The sequence below is a fragment of the Dunckerocampus dactyliophorus genome, chromosome 4 (assembly GCF_027744805.1).
Source record: "Dunckerocampus dactyliophorus isolate RoL2022-P2 chromosome 4, RoL_Ddac_1.1, whole genome shotgun sequence".
Taxonomy (NCBI): Eukaryota; Metazoa; Chordata; class Actinopteri; order Syngnathiformes; family Syngnathidae; genus Dunckerocampus; species Dunckerocampus dactyliophorus.
Window position 1 is genome coordinate 583,692 of NC_072822.1, and position 18,430 is coordinate 602,121.

General features: G+C 47.6%; 2 protein-coding genes across 21 annotated transcripts; one reads left to right on the forward strand and one right to left on the reverse strand.

The window, feature by feature from the left end:
• Positions 1-235: 235 nt before the first annotated feature.
• LOC129180041 (dematin-like) lies at positions 236-12,481 on the forward strand. 14 transcript variants are annotated; one of them, XM_054774059.1, is made up of 15 exons: positions 288-351; positions 3,588-3,622; positions 3,695-3,772; positions 3,848-3,982; positions 5,640-5,684; positions 5,752-5,911; positions 5,980-6,024; positions 6,108-6,260; positions 6,330-6,433; positions 6,501-6,606; positions 8,967-9,025; positions 9,097-9,139; positions 9,234-9,369; positions 9,454-9,534; positions 9,598-12,472. In XM_054774059.1, exons 1-15 carry the CDS (start codon positions 303-305, stop codon positions 9,638-9,640), a joined length of 1,272 nt encoding a protein of 423 aa, XP_054630034.1. In that variant the 5' UTR covers positions 288-302; the 3' UTR covers positions 9,641-12,472. The 14 variants fall into 14 exon arrangements, 9 of the variants coding, with proteins under 9 accessions (XP_054630032.1, XP_054630035.1, XP_054630026.1 ...); XM_054774057.1 differs by lacking the exon at positions 8,967-9,025 and adding an exon at positions 3,359-3,394 and having other exon boundaries at positions 236-351; positions 6,108-6,433; positions 9,598-12,477; XM_054774054.1 differs by having other exon boundaries at positions 278-351; positions 6,108-6,433; positions 8,967-8,982; positions 9,313-9,369; positions 9,598-12,479.
• On the reverse strand, positions 10,370-18,415 carry si:dkey-220o5.5 (actin filament-associated protein 1-like 2). 7 transcript variants are annotated; one of them, XM_054774047.1, is made up of 15 exons: positions 18,275-18,415; positions 16,429-16,563; positions 16,290-16,364; positions 16,162-16,217; positions 15,616-15,727; positions 15,334-15,551; positions 15,076-15,255; positions 14,920-14,997; positions 14,788-14,851; positions 12,151-12,383; positions 11,962-12,074; positions 11,671-11,897; positions 11,415-11,575; positions 10,773-10,883; positions 10,370-10,701 (listed from the first exon to the last, which is right to left on the reverse strand). In XM_054774047.1, the coding sequence occupies exons 1-15, from the start codon at positions 18,288-18,290 to the stop codon at positions 10,675-10,677; spliced, it is 1,806 nt and encodes a 601-aa protein (XP_054630022.1). In that variant the 5' UTR covers positions 18,291-18,415; the 3' UTR covers positions 10,370-10,674. The 7 variants fall into 7 exon arrangements, 6 of the variants coding, with proteins under 6 accessions (XP_054630022.1, XP_054630023.1, XP_054630021.1 ...); XM_054774048.1 differs by having other exon boundaries at positions 11,671-11,734; positions 11,819-11,897; positions 14,920-15,255; XM_054774046.1 differs by having other exon boundaries at positions 14,920-15,255; positions 15,334-15,546; positions 15,629-15,727.
• Positions 18,416-18,430: the final 15 nt, after the last annotated feature.

Sequence of the window (18,430 nt, forward strand, 5' to 3'; positions counted from 1 at the left end):
ATGTACATCTACATGTATATCTATATCTATATATCCACATCTACATTTACATATATATATATCTACATGTACATCTATATCTATATATCTACATCTATATCTCCACACCTGTATGTACACCTTGAATAGTCCTATTCACCCAAAAAAAAAGTTGCGAGGTTTGAAAGCGCCTCCCCCCCCCCCCCCCCCGCCCCCCCCGTCACCACGCCCCCCCCTCCCTTCCGGGCTGCTGTAATGGACTGCTCCACGCACACGCGCCTTCAATGAGGTGCGGGTGATCGCTGCACGAGGACGGTCGTCGGATGCGTCTCTCTCTCTCTCCCTCCCTCGCCCTCGCGCGCGCACACACAGGTAAGACTCACCTTTTCACGTGGAGCTTGGGAGACGGCTGCCGACGTGTTTTATGTTTGTAAGTTCTTGTGCGTCACGTGAGTGGAAGTTGTCAAGTTTCGGAGCCGTGACCGCAGCGAAACGACAAACACGAAGTGTGTGTTTGTGGGGGGGGGCGTGGGGGGCTTCACATCGTCTGCATCCTGTCAATCAATGCTTTTTATGATGGGATGATGATACAGTGACGTAAGAGATGCATATTCGGGGGGGGGGAGGTGGAAGGATTAAGGAGGAGATGGTTTTATGTAACACGCACGCACGCGCACGGAGGTGAAAATCAATACATGACTTGCCAGCTTAGCGTCGATGATGAGGATGAAGCTGCGTCACCATGGCAACCCATCACCTGACTGTTAGCCTGCTAGCATCACGGCGCTTAGCGTGTGACGACGAGGGGTCACCGTGGGGTCAGGGAGGGAGGAGGCGCTGTCGTGGACCTGGTGCCGCTTTATTAGGGACACCTGACACACTTCCGGCGTGTGGGGCGCTGAGCACGTCGCCGTGGCGGGCTTATCTCTGCAAGCAGCAGGGGGCCGGGTGGTGAGGCCACAAGTGCCAGCAGTGTGTGTGTGTGTGTGTGTGTGTGTGTGTGTGTGTGTGTGTGTGTGTGTGTGTGTGCTGACACAAAATGATTCCAGTGCAGGAATGTTAAGTCTGGATTGACAGATGGGACGACACTCACACAGCGTGTGCGTGCGTGCGTGTTGTCATGACGACAAAGCAGGAGGTGTCACCTCTGTCAGGTGACAGTGTGAAGAACATTCTAGAGCCGTCAATCACACGCGCCAACGTGATGTCATCGGCCAATGGCTGCGGGTGACGTGTGGGCGTGGTTGTGTCTGTCGGGCCGAGATAAGCGGGCATGCACACACACACACACACACACGCACACACACACACACACACACACACACACACACACACACACACACACACACACACACACACAGAGTAAGGTCACTGGCCTCGCGTACTCGTGTAACCATGACAACAGCTGCATCCCTCCACTTCCTGTCTGCACCGGTCACATGATGCCAGAGTGCAAAGTGCTGAGTCACACGTTCACTCTGATGAGTCATGATGGCAACCTGAGCTTGTTCTAGAAGCTGCTGCCACCCTCTGCTGGTTCTGGTTCTGGTGGTTCTGGTTCTTGGGAAGCTTCCATGAGAGGAATGCCGGGACATATTTGCAGGTTGCTAGGCAACCACAAGCACCCGTCCAATCAGCTGCCAGCGGCGTGATGGAGGTGTTGTCCCAAAATAGACCACCCACCATCTCCCTCACACACGCACGCACGCATGCGGGCCTCCTACGTGTCCCAGGATCGGTCCAGCGTGGGCAGGAAGGTGATGTTGTTTTGCTAAGGAGGTCAGGGTGTCATGTGACCTCTTTGTGTGGGCGTGAATGATGTGGCTGGCGTGTTAGTAGCGGTCGCTGACTCTCTTCAGAAGCACAATCAAGTCAGGTCCTGAGAGCGTGCAGACCTTCTCATGCACACACACACACACACACACACACACACACACACACACACACACACACGCACACACACACACACACACACACACACACACACACACACACACACACACGCACTTCGTGTGCTGCATTCAGGGAGCGTAGGCCATACGAGCGATGGCTGCATGTTCTTTGACGTTCCAGCAGTCGTTATGCAACCCTTGTTGCTTAGCAACGGTTCTTGGATAGCAAATGTGAGACGAGATGTGTGTGTGTGTGGGGGGGTAATATTATGGGATGTTGGGAGGACATCTTTTCAAGCGTGCACCTTTTTGTTGTTGTTTGCAGTGTTAGCATGTTAGCGCTCTACTCGTGCTTTTTGTTACGTTGTTCGCACATTTTTAGCTGCGCTTTTTGGTTTTATTCATGGTATGTTTATTTTATTTTGAAACATTCAAACGTTCTGTGATTTATTTCATTAGTTGATTGTACTTTTGCAGTTTTCAGTGTTCCGAATGTACTCATGTATTACATTTTTAAGCACATTCACGTACGTTTTAAACAATGTATCAATGCTATCAACATCTATTTTTAAAAATGTATTTCTATGACAAAGTATTTTATTTACTCTTTGTGCCACCTTTTATTGTATTTTTAAATGCACGCCATTTATTTCTTTCAAATTGAATTGAATCTCAGCCCACTTTTAAACAATTTTAATTTGTTATTTTCTCTTCTATTTTTCTTGATGTATTTATTTTTTCCATTTTTAAATGCTCGTTCATTTAATATCTGCCCGCTGATGTATTTTTCAAAATCCTATTTAGCACATATTTATTTATTTATTTATTTGTCAATTTTATTTTTCAAAAAGTACATATTCCAAATTTGTGGTATTTATTTATTTATTCTTTTTGACACTTTTTATTATTATTTATATTTCTAAAGGATTATTTGTTTATTTATTCTTAGCTGCACTTTATTTTAACATTTTTAATGTTCAAAATATTTCTTTTTTGCGCCACTTGTGAGATTTTTCCATGTTAAAATGTGATTTATTGATGTATTTATTATTTCTGCCGACTATGAAGACAAGTGTGAGTGATAACTGTCCATGTGATCGATGGTGCTGCTATGGAGGGTGAGTGAATGATGTGCCCCCCAGAGACACGCGGCTAACACGAAGGACGTCGTTATCCATTTGGAAGCTGCATAGAAAGCCATCTAAAGTACAACGGTTGTGTCTGTTAGCTAGCTAGCAGGCTACTTCCTACTTGATGGGGGTCCTTGGCTGAGGTCGTGGTTGCGTAACCCTGCTAAGTCAACAACTAAATAAGCGAGAGTGAATCATGACTGGTGAAAAGTCAGCAATGACTCGTGAATAAATAATAAAAAGTCATGAATAAAAGATGAACGAGAGCCTCAATCAAAGCGGGCATATTTCAAATGGTGTGTGTGTGTGTGTATGTGTGTGTGTGTGTGTGTGTGCGTGTGTGTGTGTGTGTTTCAGGAGGCGGAGCAACAACATGATGACTTTGCCTGTGAGGTAATGTTAGCACACTTCCATTTGATTCTATTGTTGGACAACATAAGAGTCCGGAATGATCTCTTTGTCCTCCATGGGACAGTCCAGAGCTGAGCTCATTGTGGTGCTGGCGTGCTGTGAGAGTGTTTAGCTTAGCTTGCTAGGCGTGTCCACCAGTTGAGCAGCAATGACAGGCAAGGTTTTCTCCTTCCAGGAAGTGACCAATCAGCAGCCATGATGATGCCAAAGGTAAACAAGCACTAGCCGCTAGCAGCTAGCCTTAGTGTGTTTTGTTGTCTTGACGTCTGGCCTGCTCGGCAGAGACCTCAGACGTCTCCAGGGAGCGTGTTGTCTCTCAGAAGCTCCGGTGTTCCAGGATCTCCTGCTGCCGCCATCGTGGTGAGTGTCACCTTCTTCACGTCCGTCTTCAGCATCCAGACCCTCCTGTTCAACATGTCCCCCCCTCCCCCCCAGGCCAGAGTGGAGGACGGAGTCATCGGGTATAAGGACTTGGCGGCCCTCCCGCGGGACAAAGCCATCCTGGACATCGAGAGACCCGACCTGATGATGTATGAGGCGCACTACACCTACAGTCCGCTGGAGGCGTCGGTGAGTCAGAAGCTGGCCCGGCTCAGCATCTACAGTCATGTGAAAAGATTAGGACACCCCATGGAAGCCTGTGTGTTTTCTACCATATTTGGTCATATGGATGTTTAATATCAGTTTTAACAATCTTGAGAGATTCAAGTAATAGAACTAAACAAATAAAACTGAAAAAAGATTTTTTATAACTTTTTGTAAAATGTCGTTTTAAATAAATGCAATTTCTGTTGAGGAATAAATTAGGACACCCCCACATTCAATCCCACATAAAATGGCTGAAATGACACGCAGGTGTATCACATCAGGTGCACATGATGAGAACATCATTAGCAGTGTTTTGAAGGAGGCTTGCCTTATTTAAACCTCACATTTAGTTTGGTGTGCCCCTGACTGTTGACGTGAGAGAAAACACCACGGTGAGATCAAAGGAGCTGTCTGAGGCCTTCAGAAAGAAGATTGTAGACGCTTATGAGTCTGGTAAGGGATTTAAAAAGATCTCAAAAGAATATAAAATCAGCCATTCCACTACGTGGAGGACATTGAAAACAACTGCCAACATGCCCAGGTCTGGCCGTCCAAGCAAGTTCACCCCGAGAGCAGACCGCAAGATGCTAAAAGAAGTCTCCAAAAACCCTAAAATGTCATCACGGGACCTACAGCAGGCTCTTGCTACTGTTGATGTGAAAGTGCATGCCTCTACAATCAGAAAGAGACGTCACAAGTTTAACCTTCATGGGAGGTGTGCGAGGAGGAAACCTTTGCTCTCCAAGAAGAACATGAAGGCCAGACTGAAGTTTGCCAGTGTGAATGTAGACAAAGACCAGGACTTCTGGAATAATGTTCTTTGGTCAGATGAATCTAAAATTGAATTATTTGGACACCACAACGGAGGACATGTTTGGCGTAAACCCAATACAGCATTCCAGGAAAAGAACCTCATACCAACTGTGAAGCATGGAGGTGGAAGTGTCATGGTTTGGGGATGCTTTGCTGGAGCAGGACCTGGCCAGCTCACCATCATAGAATTCACCATGAATTCTATCGTGTATCAGAGGGTGCTTGAGGAACATGTGAGATCATCTGTGAAAAAATGAAAGCTAAAGCGAAACTGGACCCTGCAACATGACCATGACCCAAAACATACCAGTAAATCCACCAAGGACTGGCTGAAAAGGAAGAAATGAAGAGTCCTGGAATGGTCGAGTCAAAGCCCAGATCTTAATCCCATTGAGATGCTGTGGGGTGACTTGAAACGGGCTGTACATGCAAGAAACCCCTCAAACATCTCACAGCTGAAAGTATTCTGCGTTTAGGAGTGGGGCAAACTTTTTTCAGACCGATGTCAAAGACTGGTAGATGGCTACAAGAAGCGTCTCACTGAAGTTATTTCAGCCAAAGGGGGTAACACTAGCTATTAGGTGTCCTAACTTTTTCCTCAGTTAGAATATGGATTTTTGTTGATATATTTTGTTTAATGAGTAAAACAATATTAATTTTTGTTGTTTACCTGCAATTAAATCACTTTCTTTTCCAGAGATAAAGAAAAACAAGATCAGACATTGATATGTGAACATTTCTTAATAAAGAACTGAATATTTAATGGGGTGTCCTAATTTTGTCACATGACTGTACGTGGCTGATGTTTGCTTGTCCTCCCCTGCAGACGTCCTTGTCCTCTCGCTCCTTCTCTCCCCCCGCCTCACCTGAGGTAGGTCACCGGGCGTGTCGGTACATTCTCGACTATGCTGCTGACCTTTCACCTGTCTTCACTCCAGAACCTCCACAAGGAAGCCAGAGAGTGGCTGGAGAGATGTTCTCCTGGAGGTTCCTCGCCAAGTTCCAGCAGCAGGAAGCACAGCAGCAACACACCACCCTCGCCACACACACCACACACACAGCCTTCCAAGAGCAACATGCAACACTTCCACACACCTGGTAAACTTTTATTTTGAAACTTCCAGTCAAGGTAATCATCTGATGTTAAGATGGTTGTGTTGTTTCAGAGAATGGCAGCAACATCTACAAGAAGCCCCCCATCTACAGACGAGGTGGAGAACCTGTCCATCATTAGCTGCTAGCATCATTAGCTCACCTCATAGCATGCTGTGTGTGTGTGTGTGTGTGTGTGCAGGTATGGCGACCTCTGCGCTTCCTGTAGGGAAGCACTTGGAGGACCTGATCATCGAGTCTTCCAAGTTCCCAGCCGCTCAGCCTCCAGATCCAAACCTTCCCTCCAAGATCGAGACGGACCACTGGCCATGCCCTCCCTCCATGGCCGTCACCGGTAGCATCCACGTGCACTCCTCCATCCTCCTTTCGTGTCCTTACCTCCTATCCTGGTGCTGTCACGCAGAGAAAGAGCATCGCAGGAGCGAGCCGAGGGATGAGGATGAGGACGGCAAGCTGGACGATGAAGTCTGGGCTTTGCGAGCTCTTCGCAGAAAAGAACTGAACAAGGTGTCCGTCGTGAGACAGCGGAAGGTTCAGAGGTGCTGCACCTGCTCAAGCTGATGTTTGTGCTCAGATCCAGTCCAACCTGGGAAGAATCATCCTGAAGGAGGAGATGGACACGACCTCAGCACCTCTTAGGAGGAAGACCCGCTCCCTGCCGAACCGCAGCCAGCACGCAGGTACTGATGACATCATCAGGGCTACAGCAGGTGCTGGTCCGCATGAGGACTACACTCTCCCTCTCTGTGCCGTCATTGATTCCATGATGTTCCAGCCGTTGCGCCTTTGAAGGTCTTTCGTTAGCCTCCCCTTACACACATGCCTGGGACCTCTTGGTTTCTCACCCTATCGCCTTTCGAGATAGGAAGTACGCGTGTGAGAGTCCAGGCCTCGCAGCCGTAAAGAAGGCTTGACCAGACACGGGCTTGGAGGGAACGGATTTGGACGGTTTCTGGTCCTAAATTTTGTGACTGCATCTGAGGTGATGAGGGAGCTCAGTGGGGATGGGACCTCTGACTTGGAAATGATCATCACCTTGGTCTTTTTGCTGCTGACGCTGAGACCAAAGCACTCACTGGAGAGCCTCTGGAGATCATCAGTCCACGAAATGAGAACTGTGTTGTTAATGGGTTGTTAATCTTCGATTCCCTCCGGACACTCATTGAGTTCGTGATGAATCACTTCTGAGGACAGGTTAACGAGGTCTGGTGACATCACACGCCCCAGACGTGCTCCTCCTTGATTTAAAAAGATTTGGAGATGTGACAGAAGGCTGATTGCACGGTGACTAGAGCAGTCTAAGGTGCCGGGGACTTTTGGTAGAGTAATGAAGATGGACTTGAGCGTGTCCGTGGGAAACTTTTCTTATTCTCGTAGACCTTCTGATAATTCTCCAGACTAGATCATCTGCAGACTCTCCACTGGTACATTATAGTGAAGAAGGAGCTGAGCTGAAAGGCAAAACTCTCAATTTATTGGTCCATCTAAGTTCCTACCCTCACCTGTGGTCATGAGCTTTGAGCAGTGACGGAAAGAACAAGGTTGTGGGTACAAGCGAAGTTAGTTTTCTCCGTAGGGTGGCTGGGCTCTCCCTTCAGAGATAAGGTGAGAAGCACTGTCATCCGGGAGAGACTTGCAAGTGGAAGGGCTGCTCCTCTGCATTGAGAGGCTCAGGCATCTGGTCAGAATGCCTCCCAGACGCCTCCCTGGGAAGGTGTTCAGGTCACATCCGAGACCGGTAGGAGGCCTCAGGGAAGACCCAGGACACGCTGGAGAGACTATGTCTCTCGACTGGCCCGGGAATACCTTGGGATCTACCAGGAGGAGCTGGACGAAATAGGCGGGGAGGGGGAAGTCTGGGCTTCCTTGCTTAGGCCGATCCCCCCGGAACCCGACATCGGGTAAGTTCAAGAAGACGGATGAATGGATGTGGAGATCAACTCCTTCTTCTTCCAGCGCTTTGATCATTTTGGTGTATACCTTGTTCTGGGCCAGCTGCTGTTCCCATTTTGAGTTTGTCTATTGCCCACTTCACCTCTGACCTGAGGATAAATGGACCGGGGGTGCCGTTCTCTGACTCTTGCTCGTCCAAGAATAGGTCTTGAACATACTCTTCATATTGAGCTGAGATGTCCAGAAGCTCATGCAGAACACTACCATCGGCAGTCAGTTTTGATGCACTTAGTGGGAGCGGGGTGTCGTTTATCACCATCTTTGAACATTTTCTTGACGTTGTAGCTGATATTCTCAACTTCTTGTATTTGTTTTCAAGCATTGCTTCTTCTTCTCATAGGACTGGTCTACTGTCCTGCGTAGTTGCAGGTTGAACCTGTGTGAGGGGACCGTCTTCCTCTGCACCGCGGGTATCGTCTTGTCGGTTTCTCCCTGGACTGCTTCTGAACGATCGAACGTCTGGTTTGCTTTGGTGGTTTGCAGATGAGCTGGACTGAACTTTGGTTTGGTTTTGTCCTTTTTGAGACGTTGGAGGGGAAGCTGGAGCTTTGCACTCACTGTGTTGAGGTCGGAGCAGACATTGGCACCTGGGCACGCAGGGGAGTTCTTGACCAAACACAAATGGAGGCGATGTAATGAATCTGGTGTCTGCCTGATCTCCAAGGCTTATCCATGTGTAGAATCTGCTTGGGTGTACGTGTAACAGATGCCTTCCTTTAACCTTTCCCTGAACGTGCGGAGCGTTGAGTTGACTATCCGGCCTTGTAGCGCAACGCTTAGCCCTCCAAGTCCCATGCCAAAGGGCCTGGGTTCATGCCCAGCGCGGGCTGGCTGAACCACATGTCCATTCCTGATGGCGTTCCTCATACCAGACCACCAGCATGTCACTGCTCGTTTCGCTCTCATTGACCATGAGGCCCCGTCGTCTTTCCGTCCATTTCGCTGCCAAGCCCGCCATTCAAGTCAGGCACGCACGCACGCACACACACACACACACACACACACACACACACACACACACACACACACACACACAAGGCATGAGCCTCACTACTTCCTCACTACCCTGTCTCTACTTCCTCTGCAGGGGCCGGCACTTCCAGGTCTGTTTATTTCCCAGCATCCTCTGGGATAGGCCTGCCCAGGGTGAGTGTGCGTGTGTGTGTGTGATGCATTCAGGGGCTGAGTGTTGCGTTCGTGTGCTTTTGTCTTTTCAGCTCCAGTCAGCAGACTTCAGCTCGTCACAAAAGCCCGCCTCAGGTACCCCCGCCCCTCCGCCCCAAAGGCATGATGGGTGAACATGGATGCATTAGCGCAGGGTGCTAATGTGTGTGTGTGTGTGTGTCTCCCGCAGGTGTTCAGGTAGTGATTGTGGTCCTCATTGTGCGTCATGTCGGCCATGTTGTGGTGATGTTTGTGTGTTTGTGTGTCAGAATGGAGACTCCAGGATGGACCGAGGTAACTCCCTGCCCGCCATGTTGGAGCTCAAGGTAACATGTGACCTGATGACATCACATGGGTGCGGGGGACTTCTCCTGCAGCCGCCATGACGTCTCCTCCTTCTTGTTGGACAGATTTATCCGTATGAGACACTGGTGGTCCACCACAGAGGGCGGAGCAAGCTTCCTCCTGGCGTGGACAGAACACGGCTGGAGGTAAACACTGCCACTTTGAGGTGAGGGTTCAAAGGTCACTGAGGTGCTGCATGTCCCCCGCAGAGACACCTGTCACAGCACGAGTTCCTCAGCGTGTTCGGGATGAGGCTGGAGGACTTTGAGCAGCTGTCTCTGTGGAAGAGGAACCACCTGAAAAAGAAGGTGTGTCTCTTCTGACTCCCAGAGACACGCCCACTCCCCCTTGCTGCAGATGTCTCAGAAGGCCACACCCCCCTCGCCATCGCCACCAAGACACAAACCTTTTGTAACCGTTCCCTTTAGGAAGGACAAAGACGGACGTATAAAAGCAATAAGGTCTTTTATGATGTCATCACATGACCACCAGCAGAGGCCTTGCTAGGGGCGGCCATGATGCTTTCTACCGCACGTCACGTGACCCAAGCCACCACGACATGCGTCCAATCAGACTGCTCGGATCGCGTCCTTACACCTGCTACGATGCATTCGCCAAGGTGAAAGGTCACCGCTGGAAGTCGTTTTCAACTTTTGATGAGTAGCTGCTGCTCTTCAGCTAATTAGCTTAGCATAGCGGCAGGCAGCCATGTTTATTCATGAACACGTGGCTCTATATCATTCATATCTAGTCAATAAATGCTATTCATGGGCGTGATCTAACATATCCTTTGTTATGCTAGCATTACTGCCTCTTGTTTTGCTGCCAGTGTTGCCTAGCAACCATGTGATCAGCACTAACGTCATCAAGGTTGGACTATGAAAAGTGGAGGTTTTGTTTTCTTGCCGTGTTTGTGATGAATGACTTTGCGTCAACTCGCCAGCCGCATGCGTGACGTCATCTTTGAGTTGCCACAACTAATAAACGCAGAACGCATCCAAGGTCAAACATGTTTATTATTATTGTGCTTTTCTACTCCAAGGTACATCTCATCACGTCACCACAGCGCCGCCGCCCCCTGGCGGCCAAAGCGCGCGCTGCAGTCTTCAGCCCACCACCTGCGGCCACGTGACTTATTCAAGCCTTTTGGCGCGCCTCCAGCAAAAGCAAAAAAGTACCTGAAATATGTACACCCAGCTACTTAGTCAATAACTTAAACAGGTGAGTCGTAGGTCACGTGTCTGCACATGAAGGTCAAACACAGCTCGCGTGAAGGTCACGCGACATCACGCGGCAGCTTTGCTCTCCCATTCCTGTGGCAGAAACACGCTTGTTCACACTGAAACGAGACACGTTCAGAAATGATTCACGTCACACCACCTACCTTTCTCCTCTGGAAAACCTTCCCATGCTCAATGAGCAACGACGAAGGACTTCTCCTCAGTGAGCTCTTCACAGAAGCTGTCCGCCGCAGGAACGGGTTCAGGAGACTTGCCTGGACCAGCAGAGACCGGGAGACCAGCAGGTGACCAGTAAGCACCAGCAGAGACCAGGTGAGACCGACGAGAACAGCAAACACCAGAAGAAACCACAAGAGATTAATAGGCGACCAGTAAAGACCAGCAAGGAACAACAGAGACCAGTATGTGACCAGTAAAGACCAGCAGAGACCAGAAGGAACCAGCGAAGACCAACAGAAACTGGCAGGGACCCGTAAAGACAACCAGTACCAGCAGAGTCCAGGACAGACCAACAGAGAACAGAAAAGACAGTAGGTGCCCAGTAAAGACCAGAGGAGAGCAAGAAAGATTAGCAGAGACCAGGAGAGACCAGCAGGGTGCAGCAAAGAGACCAGGAGAGACCAGCAGGGTGCAGCAAAGAGACCAGGAGGGAGCAGTGCAAGTGAAAGGTTCATGTTTACAGTTGATGAGAATGAATACGATGACATCACCACTCAAGTGGCGAGAGCGTTGCGCTAGCTAGCATGCTATAAAGGATGATTAGCGTCAACTGATGTGTCAATCACCTGCGCTCGCTCGCCGCACACGGCCAGCGACTGCCTAAAAGCCGAGCGTTTGTTCTGCTTGGTTGCCAAGTTGACCTCTGACCCCACCCTCATCGGGACGCCTTTCCTGGCCGCCAGCTCCAACTTCTGAACGCCGCGCTGTGTCTCGACCCACTTCCTGTCTGCAACAGCGCACAGTTTGTTTACAGTCAGCCCCTGTTAGCACTAGCGGCAGCTGTCAAGCTAGCCGCGAGGTGGGCGGAGCCCGCTAACTCACTGTGCCTGCCGAGGTTGGTGTACGTCGCTGGGTCGCCGCAGCGAGCATCCCGAGAGCTGTGAAGCTGACACCACAAAAGACGTGACGCGAGGCGTGCCAGTCGAAAGTCAGGGTTGAGGTGAAAGGTGAAAGGTGAAAGGTCAGGTACCATGTGCTCCAGCAGGGAGGTATTGGAGTAGACGGGCTGGTGGGAGGGGTCGTCCATGTACATGTTTGCCTGCGGCCCGCTGAGGACCACAACCGTCAGTGTCAGTCGTCCTCCATCGCCATGGCGACACTCCCCCGACCTACCTGGTGTCCCTGAGAGCGACGCCCGGCTGCTGCCGTGCCTTGTTGCCGTGGTAACCGGCCGCTCCGTCCCTCAGGAGCCGCATCCACCGCTGCTTCTCATCCGCCGAGCTCACCTGCGACAGTGTGGCTCACGCTCAGCTCGCCTGAACACCCACTTCCTGTTTGCATGGCTTCCTGTCTGACCCTCACCTCCAGCACCGCCACCTGATCGCCCAGCGTGCTCAGCGTGATCCTCTGCGAGCGCTCGCCGTCGGGCCCCGCTTTGACCTCACAGCCACGCAGCGGGACCGTGTACTGGGGTGGGCGCCGCCCCCTCCAAGACTCCTCTTCCTCCTCGTCCTCACCAAACATGTTGAGAAGCCCCGCCTCCACCTGACACAGCAGACTCTGCCATTGGCAGTTCATCAGCACGTTCAGGAAGCCTAGCCAATAGAAAATAAATAACAATGTCATTTCAAAATAAAAGTCAATTCAAGAACATTTCATTCAACTAAATGACAAAATAGAATTTTTAAAACATGTAATTAAATGTATAATAAAATAAATCAAATGTATAACAAAATGATTTATTAAACTACATGAATAAAAATGTCATTCCATTTAAATCAATAATTGGTTTTGAATCATTTTAAATATTACTCAATCGAAATTAAATGCAATTTCTAAAAAAAATAAATTAAATGTATTTTTAAATTTCATTCAATGTATTTAAAATACATTTATTCAATTTCATTTATAACAATTTAATTATATTTAATTCTCTTCAATGTTAAAAATTATTTTTAAAAATGACAGAATCACAAATTCCAATTCTAGAAAAACCCTAAAGTAAATATTATTTTAAATGAAATGTATTTACAAATAAACGTATTACAGTAATTAAATCCCACTTATACGATGTAATTCCATTTAAGTCAAATAAAAAATGATTTATTAAAATTACAGAAAGAAAATGAAAATCAATTTATAAAAAAAATACATTCCATTTATTTTTAAATTCAATTAAATGTTTTTCAAAATACATATTCATTTATTAAAATACATTTATAAAATGAAATTTTATTTAATTCAATTTTAAAAATAAATTTTAAAAAATTACCAAATCAAAATTCTATTCACCTTTCCATGAAATTGAAGTTGTTTAAAAATACATTTATTACATTACAGTTCTCACAGTTCATAAAAATGTAATTCCATTGAAGTCAATACAAAAAATACTTTTTTTTAAATGACTGAGTCAAAATAAAAACAAATAACAGAACACATGTTAAATGTACTTAAATGATGATGTGTTGTTAGCATGCTACATGAACTCATGTGTTGTTAGCATGCTACATGAACTCATGATGTGTTGTTAGCATGCTACATGAACTCGTGTTGTTAGCATGCTACATGAACTGATGATGTGTTGTTAGCATGCTACATGAACTCATGTGTTGTTAGCATGCTACATGAACTGATGATGTGTTGTTAGCATGCTACATGAACTCATGATGTGTTGTTAGCATGCTACATGAACTCATGATGTGTTGTTAGCATGCTACATGAACTCATGATGTGTTGTTAGCATGCTACATGAACTCATGATGTGTTGTTAGCATGCGACATGAACTCATGTGTTGTTAGCATGCGACATAACTCATGTGTTGTTAGCATGCTACATGAACTCATGATGTGTTGTTAGCATGCTACATGAACTCGTGTTGTTAGCATGCTACATGAACTCATGTGTTGTTAGCATGCGACATGAACTCATGTGTTGTTAGCATGCTACATGAACTCATGATGTGTTGTTAGCATGCTACATGAACTGATGATGTGTTGTTAGCATGCTACATGAACTCATGTGTTGTTAGCATGCTACATGAACTCATGATGTGTTGTTAGCATGCTACATGAACTCGTGTTGTTAGCATGCTACATGAACTGATGATGTGTTGTTAGCATGCTACATGAACTCATGTGTTGTTAGCATGCTACATGAACTGATGATGTGTTGTTAGCATGCTACATGAACTCATGATGTGTTGTTAGCATGCTACATGAACTCATGATGTGTTGTTAGCATGCTACATGAACTCATGATGTGTTGTTAGCATGCTACATGAACTCATGATGTGTTGTTAGCATGCGACATGAACTCATGTGTTGTTAGCATGCGACATAACTCATGTGTTGTTAGCATGCTACATGAACTCATGATGTGTTGTTAGCATGCTACATGAACTCGTGTTGTTAGCATGCTACATGAACTCATGTGTTGTTAGCATGCGACATGAACTCATGTGTTGTTAGCATGCTACATGAACTCATGATGTGTTGTTAGCATGCTACATGAACTCGTGTTGTTAGCATGCTACATGAACTGATGATGTGTTGTTAGCATGCTACATGAACTCATGTGTTGTTAGCATGCTACATGAACTCATGATGTGTTGTTAGCATGCTACATGAACTCATGATGTGTTGTTAGCATGCTACATGAACTCATGTGTTGTTAGCATGCGACATGAACTCATGTGTTGTTAGCATGCTACATGAACTCATGATGTGTTGTTAGCATGCTACATGAACTCGTGTTGTTAGCATGCTACATGAACTCATGTGTTGTTAGCATGCGACATGAACTCATGTGTTGTTAGCATGCTACATGAACTCATGATGTGTTGTTAGCATGCTACATGAACTCGTGTTGTTAGCATGCTACATGAACTGATGATGTGTTGTTAGCATGCTACATGAACTCATGTGTTGTTAGCATGCTACATGAACTGATGATGTGTTGTTAGCATGCTATGTGTGCTTTTAGGAATATGCAAATAGAACCTTTGTCCTTGTTGCGGTGACTCAGAGGTTCCTGTTGCTCCTTGTGGGTCACAAACGCACTGGACTGAAGACACAAGCCAACAAACACTTGATGACATGCACACAAATACTGTGTGTGTGTGTGTGTCTCACCCTGCAGGACCACTGTGGTTCTGATGTGGTCCCAGAGGGGTTCTTCTCCTCAGCTCCGACACTCAGCTCCTCGATGACCTGCGACACCAACACAGGATGACTTATACACACCTCGTGCTTGTCTTCAGTGTGTGTGTGTGTGTGTGTGTGTGTGACCTGGCGCCACTCGTGGGCCTGCTGTGAGCTGGTGTAGCCCAGCACCAGCGTGTGGGAGCCCAGCAGGAGCAGCTTGAGCTGGTGCTGGATCCTCCTGTTGCTCTTCCTCTTGTAGACCAGCTGGCAGCTTCTCAGGCTGGCCTCCATCTGAGGCAGAAGGTCCCGAGCGCACTTGTAGCACTGACGCACAAGACACAGCATGCTAACTCAATGCCAACACACGCGTGACGTGAGCTGCTAGCTGGCTAGCTAGCTGACCAGCAGGGAGTGGTTCCTGATGATGAAGAGCTGCTTGGTCCACTGGCCCAGCCACCTCCTCCTCCACAGGTAGCCGCAGAGGCGGGACTCGGGGGCGGGCCTCAGGCAGGGCTGCGAGGCGCTCCATTGGATGTAGTGAGCTCTGTCCTTCACGAGCTCCTCGTCCTCGTCTTCCTCGCCGTACGACTCGTAGTAGCTGCTGTCTGACTCCGCCTTCTCTGCGGGAACATGGGGTTAGTTGCCAAGGTGTGCGCGTGTGCGCACGTGTACGCGCGTGTGTACCAAGGTTACTCGCAGTGTCATGTTGGTAAGGTTGGGCCTCCTCGTACATATCTTCATCTTCATCAGCAGCAGCTTTGGAACCCGCTGGTGGGCGGGGCATTGCTGTGGTGACCTTGATGGGATAAAAAGTGGTCACATGATGATTAGATAAATGTGTGTGTGTGTGCGCATGTGTGTGTCCATCACGTAGTCCAGACGCTAATCAGCCGCCATCAGTGAGTACTTCCTGCCTGAGCAGAACTCTCCACCAATAGGAGGACAGATAGAGCCGAGATGGCCCCCTATGTAAACATCCTGTCCCACACGCACACACCCACACACACACACACACACACACACACACACACACAGTGGCGTCTCCTCCCAAGCCTCAGGAGGACTCTGTCATTAGTGGACCACATGACAGAGCAGCCAGCTGCATCCACAAACCAAAGTCTGCTTCTGGTCCACTACATGGCTTCTTGGACCTCAATCCTTCTGACAAGACTTTCAGCGGGTCCACTAGAACCTCTCACACCAAACATCAAGGGTGGGGGGTGCACTCACAGCATCTCTGGTCCACACACACAAGTCTGGCCTTGAGGACGACTCAGACAGGCCCCCTGGTGGTCAAGCAAGAGCACAAACATTAGCCTTTCCAGCGTGTCACGTGACGCGGTTACGTCGGCGCCAACCTGTAGGCGGCGCGTCGGCCTCGTTGCCGGGATACGAGGACGGGCAGCTCATGACGACGTACTCTGCGTCCTCCACTGGAGACAAAAGATGCCGATGAAACCTAGCGAGCTAGCTATGAGGCTAAAGCTAGGTGCGTACCGGCAGCGTCTGGCGTCTGCAGCGAGGACACCAGCGCCGAGATGGACTTCTTCTGGGCCTGAGCGATGTAACTCAGGTTCTCCGAGTCCAGGACGGACAGGAAGGACTGCAGGTCCCACATCAGCTTGGCCAGCGCTGAGGAAAGACAACACGTGTGTTAGCGTGGCTAACTGCTACATGCTAGCACGTTTCACCCCTGCTTTGCCGTTCTGACATACTACAGAGTATATAGAATAAAAATAAATATAAATATAAATATAAATATAAATATAAATATAAATATAAATATAGAATAAAGGTGTAAATTTACACCTTTATTCTGGAAATCTCAGATTATTTGAATACTCCGTCGCAACAGGCATTGCCTGGGACAGCTATGACAAGGGGGGGCCTCTGGGGCCTTTGGCAAAGGTACTATTACGACTTTTTTTTCTCGTAACTTGAAGATTTTTTTTTCTCAGAAATGTACGACTTTTTATTGGAACTTTTCAAACTTATTCTTGTAAAAGTACAACTTTATTCTTGTAGTATTCAGAGTTTCTTCTCATTAATGGACGAATTTTTTCACGTAAATTTGCAACTTTATTATCGTAAATGTAGGCCTTTTCTCTCGAAAATTTATGATTACGAGCTTTTTCTCGTTAATGTACGCCTTTTTTTCTCGCAAGGTCACAATTTTTTTCTCGTAAATGTCCAACTTTATTCTTGGAATATGAAGAGTTTTTTTCTCATAGCCGTGTGGCTTGTTTCTCCTAAATGCACGCCTTCTTTCTTGAAAATTTATGACGATTATTCTTGTAAGTTTACAACTTTTTTCTCATAACATTATGAGTTTTTTCTCGTAAATGTACAACTTTTTTCTCGCAAATGTAGGACTTTATTCTCGTAATATGACGAGTTTTTTCTCATACATTTACGACTTTTTATTATCATAAATGTATGCATTTTTTTCTCGTCGATTTATGAGAATTAAGTCGATGTTTTTCAGTGTGTCCCTAACACTCGTAACAACACACCGATGACCTCAAGCAGGAGCTGATCTGGAACCAGCTGACATGCCTGAGAGGTCACATGGGCACACACACACACACACTTATCTGAGCATCAACATCACTTCCTGTTTGTGGCTTTGCTGCTGCTGCGCACACACTTTCATGTCTGAGTCACACAACAACAACTTAACTGGACCAACAAGGTGTGTGTGTGTGTGTGTGTGTGTGGGGGGGGGGGGGGGGGGGGTGGATCAGCTTTCTCTTTCATCCTTTGTTAAAAATAGTTGCAAAGAAAAAGACGAAGGAGAGTTTAGGTTGTTTTCGCCTAACTTTGCTCTCATCCAATCGGCACCAAGTCCCGCCCCCTCCATATTACATTATTACATTATTTGATCTAACAGCCAATCAAGACGAGGCGATCAGGTTCCTTGATGCCGGCTCAGCGTGTTGGACGTGACGCGTACAGATGTTCCTCTGAACGACAAGAACCTTCCACACCAAGGAGCTTCTGGTGAGCAACAACACCTTCTAGAACCTCGTCAAGGACCACGGACGCAAGAACAGAAGTCAAAAAGACCACCAGGACTTTCCCTGGGACTCTTCCAAAAGAGCATCTTCTCAAGACCATCAAGACCTCCTTCAGGGTCCCTTGGAGAACCTTCTAGAAGTCTTCTAAGACCTGGGTAAAGGGGTCAGTACTGACGAAGGAAGTGACCATACTGCACTGCATCTAGCTCCTCCCCTTTATGTACCCCACCTGTGCTTGGGGGTCACGGTGCTGACATTCTTCACATCAAAGTCCACACGTTGAAGCATGCTGAGTAGGAGTGTTCCTAATAAAGCGAGCACGGTACCTTTCTGTTTGTCCATCTTCTCACCACCGGATGCTCCTCGCTGTCATGGCTGCTCAGTAACACAACACAACACAACTACACGTTTCTCCTCGCTGAGCTGCTCTGATGAGAGCTCGGCCGCTTGCAGGGGCGGAGTCAAGGCGACGTGACGTCACT

Excerpts from the sequence above, each read along its gene's own strand:
- LOC129180041 (XM_054774051.1), top strand. The coding sequence starts at position 303 with ATGCGTCTCTCTCTCTCTCCCTCCCTCGCCCTCGCGCGCGCACACACA. Across the intron at positions 3,983-5,639 it reads ACAGTCCGCTGGAGGCGTCG|ACGTCCTTGTCCTCTCGCTC; the intron begins GTGAGTCAGAAG and ends CCTCCCCTGCAG. Across the intron at positions 6,434-6,500 it reads GCAGAAAAGAACTGAACAAG|ATCCAGTCCAACCTGGGAAG; the intron begins GTGTCCGTCGTG and ends GTTTGTGCTCAG.
- si:dkey-220o5.5 (XM_054774045.1), bottom strand. Across the intron at positions 15,728-16,161 it reads GTGTGTGGACCAGAGATGCT|GTCACCACAGCAATGCCCCG; the intron begins GTGAGTGCACCC and ends TATCCCATCAAG. Across the intron at positions 15,256-15,333 it reads TCAGGAACCACTCCCTGCTG|TGCTACAAGTGCGCTCGGGA; the intron begins GTCAGCTAGCTA and ends CTTGTGCGTCAG.